Source organism: Terrapene carolina, unplaced genomic scaffold (assembly GCF_002925995.2).
Source record: "Terrapene carolina triunguis isolate 2854851 unplaced genomic scaffold, T_m_triunguis-2.0 Scaffold238, whole genome shotgun sequence".
NCBI classification, from domain to species: domain Eukaryota; kingdom Metazoa; phylum Chordata; order Testudines; family Emydidae; genus Terrapene; species Terrapene triunguis.
In genome coordinates this window covers 15,239,774-15,248,919 of record NW_020664589.1, presented here as the reverse complement: position 1 = coordinate 15,248,919, position 9,146 = coordinate 15,239,774, and the positions used below count along the sequence as shown (strand labels likewise).

Genomic DNA, 9,146 nt, shown 5'->3' with positions numbered 1-9,146 from the left:
CAGGATCCTTTCTGGAGCTGCTGTGCCTACAGCTCCATAGCCGCACCTGACACTTTCCAGAGCTGATGGGGTTGGAGACTGAAGGTAAAACCTGGTGAGAAATATCTGTTACACAGAGAGCTCTTCTCGGTCCCTTTTTGACATTTGTGTTTGTACATCTGCATTTCTAGTGAGAGAGACCAGCATTGGCCTAGAGGTGGCCCAGAGGTCAGCATTGCAAACGAGCCAGGAACCGTGAGTCTCCGATTTGTTTCTGGTTTATGGGCCCAGGCCTCTTATTTATTTATTTATTTTATTTTATTTTATTTTATTTTATTTAAATGTTTGTACAAAACAAGGAGGGGGAAAATACTTTTCCCATCACTTTTTCTACTGTGACCAGCTACATGTACATTTATTCCATTCAGGTTTTCTTGTAGTTATAGGCTGTGTATACTGATTTCCTGTACCCTTTGCTCAGGTAACATTAATAAATCAAGTAATGTAGGACATTGTTTCCTTTCTATGTCTGCCTTGAGAGCCACCTTTGTTCTTCCGTTGTACACATGACCACCCTCATTCTAAGGCCCAGATGTAAGCCATATGTGGGGCAAACAGCCAGAAGCAGAGACAGAACAAGTGCAGGCAGAAGCTTAGTTTGATTAGAGATTCATTTTTAATAACATTAATCTGAGTTTAGTAATTCTGCATTCCCCGCTTGAATAATTCACAATAAATCCATTGCACTTGAACAGCACAGACCAGGAGACCCTGGCTTCATCTACATTCATATCTGCAAAGTGTCAAAACCATTGTATGGTTTCCTGCTGATGGCAAAAAACTTTAGGTGTGCTAAAATATTCTGTCTTGAAATTAATTTTTAAACAACAAAAGTAAGATGGAATAACAGACCAGTTTGGGGTAAATACACCAAATATAGAAGTTGAGCACAAATTAGATCCCTATGAAACATTATAGCTAAGTTTGGCAGAATTTGCTTTTTTTTTTTTATCGTTTTGATAGATGATGGCAATATTTATTTTTAAGCATTTTTTTATTTTTATCAGTTTAAATTTTCACTGTTGTGGAAAGTTATGGGTGGTTTTTTTCTTTCAATTTTCAGAGTTGCAGGAAGTTATGGGGAGGGTCAGACAGTAATTATTTAATATTAGACACAGATTTAAAAAGTTAAAGCATTATAACCATTAAAACACAAAATATGCCAAGTAAATATCCTTTAATAAAAGTTTTCAAGCAGTATTTTTCTTGCTTTGCCTTATCTGTACATTTTTATTATTGATGGGAATATGTTGTTCAATTTGTGTTTGTACAGTGAAATCAACACTTGCCAGCATTTATTGATAAAAATTTAATCCTTCCAAGACTAATTATAGCTAATTAGTTGTAATGAATCTTGTCAAAAATAGAACGATACAAATCGTCTCCAATATTTAAGGTCAAACACTAAGTTAACTATTAAATGTTGTCTTATGGTAGCCCAGGAGTGATCTTCTAAAGCTTTCCCCTCTGTACACAACAAAAGCACCATACTAGAGAGGGACTTGAGATGCTTTTGGGCTTTTTGTTATCAACTAAAGAGAAATGAACCACCTACAGAATCACCAAAACGACTTTTTGCAGAACTAGGGTTGTACCGTGGTGGTCTTGCAACCGACAACTGACCCAATCCAACCCTATTTAGCTTGCGAGAACTGAGGTGATCAGTTTGAAGACATATAGTTGCAGACTTGCTTTATCATGTGTGCAACTACCTCTGAGTTATTTTGAAATAAGCAGAATATCTCTGTTTTGTACATAAATCTGCCTGTTAGATGGTGCACTATAACTAGAAAAATCTGTAAATTAATCATGTTAATTTGAGTTCCATTTGATACACAGAAAACAATTGGAATTTTGTGTCAGGATACAGGCCTCAGGCATACATGGTACCCACTTTTTTTTTTTTTTTCTGGTTTCTTTTGCTCTACTTTTCCTTTGTATTGGAAAATAGTTTGCTTGGTGTGCAAGCAGAAGAGAAGGCAAAAAGAAATCAGAATTCTCCCACAACCAAGCCCTTAAGCAAAACTAATTATCTCTTGCAGAACAGGGAATCGCCTCCAATCCCAGGTCTCCTGAATGTAATCGAACACTTTAATTTCTTGAGCAGACATAATGCTAAGGATCTCTAAACACTTTACAGTAGTACATGGAAATAAAATAGAATACCTAAATTCAGCATGACAGAGCATCTCTCTGGCTCAATTTAAAGTTGGCAGGGGGTTTTAAGGGCATGAACTTCTTTCATTCCTTGATTTCCATTTTCCATGGGCCCTGTTTCATATATGGATGAACAATTAGAAAAATACAGCTGTCTTTTGACAGTGTGATGTGTTGTGCTATTAGTCAAATATGATAATGTACCTTACCCCAAATACTAGCTGGTTACCTCTGTGTTTCTCTAGGGTAGATACAGGCCATATCTTCTGTGTAATTTTTCTCTACTCTGAAAAATAATCTCGGTAATCCTGTTTCATCACCTTTTAGCCTGAACCATCTGGCTATCTACTCATTAATCTGCATAATCCTACTTTCAACAGTTTGCAGATCATGCTAGTGGTGGGTAGAAAACCTAAAAACACTACTTTCTCCTTACAATATAGATTGTGCCCTCTTCATAGGAATACAGACTTTTAGGTCCACTTCATCAACATATGATATAGAGTCAATCTCACATACTCATACACCCCCCTCACCCCACCCCACCCCCCCAAAAAAAAATTGGGAATAGGTTTCTCAGTTTTACAGCAAGCTGTTCAGGATCGCAGTTCACACCAGTGAAGGGTTTGCTTTTATTCCATCAGCTCTGGAGAATTGTTGTGGAAGCTGTTAGTGGAGCTCTGAACTCTCTTTATGGCCTCAGGCAGTAATTCAGCTTGTGGTCTCTGATGTTTGACACTGTCTGTTCTTACACACATTTGGTATGAGAGGCTGTATGTAAATTACTAATACCCCAGATAGCTTTTTCAGGGAATATCATCCTACTGCTGTCATTGGCTAATCTCTAGCCAGCAGAAAGGTATTTAGATGGAGAAATGGTATAACTCAGGTCAGTTGATGGATTTAAGGGCAATTGTGATTATTTTATATTGGCTTGGCAAATTCAGTTTTTAACTTTTTTTAATTTTGATGATGATATTTTTAAGCATTTTTTTATCTTTTTATCTATTTAAATTTTCACAGTTGTGGGAAACTACCAGAGGGTCAGACAATAATGGTTTAATGATAGAAGTTAAAGCTTTATAACCATTAAAACACAAATTATCATTCTCATGTACAAAATAAATATCCTTAAATCAAACTAAGTTCTCAAGCAGCATTTTTCTTATTTTGCCTATCTGTATGTTTCGATTATTATCAATGGAAATATTTTTTGCTGGTTTGTGTCTGTGTAGTGAAATCAATATTTACCAGTAAAAATCTAATTCTTCCAAGCCTTGTTGTATCACTTCTGTTAGTATCTGAGTTGCCAGCATTATCAATTTGCGTAATATGCTACAACTGAGTTTTATTAAAGTGAAAATGAGCTTTGTGAAATGTTAACTGCTTGCGATCCTGCGTAGGCAGATTAGCAAAAACAACTTATTTGCCAAATATAATTATTTATTTGCACACTGGTACTATATGAATTACTAATATAATTACATTTTGTAAAAATTGCAAACTTGCAACTGCACTGACTAATGCCAAAAGCAGAGTTCCCCTCTTGCTACAGAGCTTATCCTTATTGTGAAATGACCTGTGAAACTGACAGTTAATAGTACACAAAACACCATTGGTTCAAATATATATCTTTCTTTCTTTTTCCACTCTTGCAGTACGTACATTTGAGAAAAGAGATTTGCGGGAGGTTTGCTGAGATTCTGTTTGATTCTGGAAAGAGACCAGGTGCCAACTTTGAGCCTACATAGAATTTTTCATGTTTAGTAATAATCTCCGAGAGATGAGCTTCTAAAAGAAACCCTGAAAGATATTTCTTGAGATACAACTGGATACTGCGCACTGTCTCCTTTTCTTTATAAGGGAGGGTGGGGGTAAGGAATGAGGGTTAGAATTTAACTTTTAACTGTATTGTAACATTCCTGTTTTTTTCTGAATTTTCACTGCAAGCTTCTATTGCGTAAGCGGCTTTGCTATCTTATCAAAAGTGCATACAACTATTTATCTCATTGATCATGTTCCGATCATCATTCGCCATTGCTAAAAGATTAGTAATTGCGCACATAAAATACTAAAGTTGAAACTTAATAAATGTAACAAATCCAGAAGGAAATGTAATTGGCTCAGGTTTTAGGGTTGGGTATGTAGCGATCTTGAACCATTGTTAATCAGCAGAACTATCCTCAGTGAATAAATATTTTGAATGCCTCATACTTTATCTATTGAAGAAGAAACTTTGTAATAAAGAGCTTTTTGTTGTTTGTTTTTGGCTTAAAAATAAACACATCTGAAATGATAACTATCAATTCATTCACAAAGAGGTTGGCCAGTTGTAGCCTAGTCTTGTTAGTAATGGTCTATAAACTGTTCTCATTTGAATAGACAGCCTTCATATTTTTCTCTGGAGGAGTATAGGGCTAATACTATACATTTGAGGTGATACTTGATATTGTGTGTGTGTGCTTGTATAAAGGAGAGATGCATTGATGTTGATCTGCCCATCTCTTTTTAGAATACAATGACTACTTTAGATGATAAACTGCTTGGTGAGAAGCTCCAGTACTACTACAGCAGCAGTGAAGATGAAGACAGTGAGAAAGAAGATAAAGTCAGAGAGAGCACCATTCCTGAGATGGTTGATGGGGAGGTGGAGCTGAGTAGCGATGGCACTGCAGTTAACACAGGTACTGTGACATAAAATATTTTATCCTCCTGTGCATGCCTGTCCAGTACTGGGGGAGAGGAATCAGTACCCACACAACTGGGACATACCTAAATAGGACATTCAATAGTAGCACTTTTCATTAGGCCCCGCAACAGGATAATAGTAAGGTGAAATTGATGAGGACTGCTGCTGTCTGCACATCATGGAACACACTTTTGTGCTGGGGCTTTTGCAGATTATTTCACCATCAATTGATTCCCCGCCCCATCACTTCTATCGCTATGAAAAGGAAATATTTCCATACTAACTGCTGGAAGATACCTCTAAACCTGGATGGTGGTAATGTGTCAAAACTCTGTACAGATATTAATTTTCACAACATCCTTTTGAAGTTAATAGGAAAGTAATATAGGTAAGCTTTATTCCTATTATACAGATAAGAAAACAGACACAGAGAGATTGAGTGACTTGTTCAAGGACATAGGAGTCAACTGCAGAAATGGGGAGTTACTTGCTACCATTCCTATGCTTTATTATAGTATATTGAGCAATATACAATAAGCCTAAAACATGGTCCTATTTGTACAAATAACTGCTATTTGAAAAGGACTCTGAGATCCTGAATGGAAAGTGCAGTAGACAGAGATTGTTTCTGTCTAAGCAAAATGCCTGCATGTTTTACCTTCAGGTCCAAAGGGTGTCATAAATGATTGGCGAAGATTCAAACAACTGGAGACGGAGCAGCGAGAGGAGCAGTGTAGAGAGATGGAACGACTTATAAAAAAATTATCCATGACCTGCAGATCTCACATGGATGAAGAGGAGGATAAACAGAAGCAGAAAGAACTTCAGGAAAAAATCAATGGAAAGGTAACCTGGGAGCACAGTGAGAGACTTCTGTGCTAATAAATTTCACCAGTTTCCATTTTTCAGCTGCTTTGCAAAAAATCATGAATCCTTGCGTGGCAGTCATTTATTATTGCTTTAAACAGTGGAACAATTGAGATAGCGCAATAATTATCTACCTCACAGGAGTAGTGTCAAGATTATTTAATGTTTGTGCAGTGCTTTGAAGATGTTATACACTCAAGTGTTAAGTGACTGGCCCAAGACCATTGACAGAGTCTGTATCAGACACGGTGTATTTTCCTTGTATGCATTCATCAAATTTATTTCCAAGTTTGTGAAACAGTTTAAAAAAAAAAAAAAAAAAAAGAGAAACAAAACTCCTTAAAAAAAAAAAAATTTTCTTATATAAAAAAAAAAAATTTAATAACAAGATAGAAAAAAAAAAAAAAAAAAAAAAAAAAAGGCAGTGCAGCAACTCTGCCTGAAAAATAACTTCATCTTGTAAATTAATGAGTGTTGTGTAAGATGTCTGCTTTCCAGGAGGCCTCATTGATTATAATGTGTGGTAAATGAATGTTAAGAGATCAGCTTAGTCTTCAAACTGATAGGAAAGCATTGGTCCTCAAAGATAGAAAATGTCAAAGGTGGTAAATTATTTAAAAACTAAGTGGGATGTTTTGGTCAATTGACTTGTATTACCAGTTCCTATGAATCTAATTGAAGAGGTTGCTAAAGTTGATACATGCTGCTATTGACAATAAACCAGTATTATGTTCATGAGTTGTTAGTTACATTTGGTCACTCATACCCAACAGTTTAAGATCATAAAGTGATAATGGGGGGAGATTGCTTGAATTTTAGGTATCTGTTTGTTTTTAATTTACATGAACTTCACATTTGCTAAGAGATTCTCTCTGCCTGAAATAATCACTGGTTTTCGCTGGGTTTTTTTTTTTTTTTTCTGTGCTCCCCTGCTGACTGCAACAACCTAAACTAACAAACCCTACACCTAGAGCATGATGGCTAACATGGTTAATGAAGCAAGATGTTGAAAGATGATAGTCATAAAACCCAAGTTAATTCCAATTCCAGAGAAAACATGGGAACATTTATTTTTGCCAAAGAAATAAATCTGGTATGGAAATAAATGTTGTTTCTAATAGAGATTTACTCTATTTACTTTAAAAAAAAAAAAAAAAAAAATGAAAAAACAAACTAGGAATCTGACAGTATCCACTCAAATTAGAAACAATGTCCAAGCTGCCCATCTAAGAGCAGTATTGGCATCTTACTTGGAACTTGTGGCCATAGCTAATTTGAATAAAATAGGAGCACGTTATAGTCACTCACTTTTAATCTAGCCTATGAAGGCTAGAAGTCCCAATGTAGGAAGCTCCATCTTTATCAGATGTGCTTTCCGGATGGATCAAAATGGAGCATCTTATGGTGGGAATTCTAGCCTCCATGATCTGTACCTGGGTATTAAAGATGAGGAATGATGCAGGTGAAACTCTGTCCATCATTGATTTAAATACTAACTGCATGTAACATGTATGGAGTTCTAGATTTCTCTCTCTGGTGTATTTATAACATTTCTTTGCGCATGTTATAGATGACTTTACAAGAATATAACATGATTCATGATGGCGAAGATGATGAAGATTTTTTACAGCAATACAGGAAACAGCGAATGGAGGAGATGAGGCAGCAGCTGCATAGTGGGCAGCAGTTTAAGCAGGTTTTTGAGATCATCAGTGGGGAAGGGTTTTTGGACACAGTTGATAAAGAACACAAGAACACGTTGATCATGATCCACATCTATGAAGATGACATCCCTGGCTCTGAATCTGTGAATGGCTGCATGATCTGTCTTGCTGCTGAGTACCCAACAGTCAAATTTTGTCGAGTAAAGAGTTCCCTGATTGGTGCCAGCACTCGCTTTACTAATAATGCTTTACCTGCTTTGCTCATCTATAAGGGAGGGGAGCTAATTGGCAACTTTGTCCGAATCACCGACCAGCTTGGAGAAGATTTTTTTGCCGTGGACCTGGAGGCTTTTTTACAGGAGTGTGGTCTGCTCCCAGAGAAGGATCTGCTGCTGCTGACTTCCATATGTAACCCATCTGCACGTTATAGTGAAGACAGTGATTTGGAGATAGACTGAAAAAAGTGAACGAAGGGTTCAGTAAGCTGGGGTTGCCCTGTGGGGTCTCTTGTTGCTGTAGATTGTTCATTTGTTCTTTTCTGTATTTTTTTGTATATTTTTCCCCTCCCTCCCATGCACTTTGGCTTTTAGCCCATTAGTACTTTGAGTCTTTATTCTATGTAATGTAAAGAATTCTTAACATTTTGTTAAATTACTTCAATAAAATGTAAACTAAAACTGTCTTGCACTTAGTAAAGTGTTTTTGAAGTGTATAAATGTGAAGCAAATCTTAAATTGATTGTTACATAGTCAGTCCTGTTCTACATATCACTGGGACTGAGACACCTCATCCTTTGAATTATATAGACGGTTAATTGGTGCTAGTAGAAAGCCCTGGCTTGGTGGCCTGGGAACTGAAGTCTTCTGTTCAGGGAAGAGATGTGTCACAGGAAGCATCATCTGAACCCTGACATGGGGGAATCTAATCCCTATTTGTTCATTCAATCAGGCTTTTGCTTAGAGAGTCGGCAGGGCTACCAATGGAGAAGGTGGGGTTTGGGTTTTTGGTTGTTGTTTTTTTTAAGTGGACACTTACACCAAAGGAATAGGATTGAGACCATGAGCTCTCATGAGCTTTCTAAGACAGTCCATTACAAGAACAGCTTTAATCTTTGCTAACCTGAAGCTGGATTCACACCAGGGAATCAAAAGTGAAAAGCCCCATATCCCATTCCCTGCCTCTTACATGTTCCACTCTTCAAAAGTCTTGTAGTTTTGACAATGGAGAGTATTTCCCCCTCTCACTTGCTAACTAGCACAATTCACCACTCCATCCTAAAAGTTATTCTTTAGTGGAACAGGGGTCTTCATTATTTAACCCTATATTGGATCTAAATGTAGACTTGTTCTTCATTCAGAACTCTCTAAATGATGCTCCCTATAGCCTTTTAAAATATTGATCCATGAATTTGCTAATGGTTACTTGAGCAGAGGGAGGCCAGCGTTAAAAGCAATCCATCGCAAATAGCTAAAAGAGGGGGTGTTGTATGACATCCCAGTGACTATAGCTGACAAAATACAGGGTGAAGAGAGGTTTGCCATTAACTTTGATGAAGCCAGGATTTCACTCACCATCTGTAAAATTCCCTCAGAAATTTATGTTAAATCAGTACTAAATTCTGTTCCCTTCCCAGTTCATTCATATTACACCTTTCAGTTAAGGGGAGCAAGGTGCGTTGGAATATTATGGTTGAGAACTATCCCTGAATTTAAAGGACAAACACATAAATA

At 36.9% G+C, this 9,146-nt stretch overlaps 1 protein-coding gene across 2 annotated transcripts in view; it reads left to right on the top strand.

The window, feature by feature from the left end:
- PDCL (phosducin like) overlaps positions 1 to 8,098 on the top strand; it is an 8,722-nt gene extending 624 nt beyond the window's left edge. The window contains exons 1-5 of one of the 2 annotated variants that reach the window (XM_026657341.1): positions 1 to 84; positions 171 to 234; positions 4,709 to 4,880; positions 5,550 to 5,731; positions 7,323 to 8,098. In XM_026657341.1, coding sequence (XP_026513126.1) covers positions 4,715 to 4,880; positions 5,550 to 5,731; positions 7,323 to 7,874 — 900 coding nt within the window. In that variant the 5' untranslated portion in view covers positions 1 to 84; positions 171 to 234; positions 4,709 to 4,714 and the 3' untranslated portion in view covers positions 7,875 to 8,098. The remainder of the gene's footprint in view (positions 85 to 170; positions 235 to 4,708; positions 4,881 to 5,549; positions 5,732 to 7,322) is intronic. The other variant, XM_026657340.2, reaches the window with a different exon arrangement.
- The last annotated feature ends 1,048 nt before the right edge of the window (positions 8,099 to 9,146 follow it).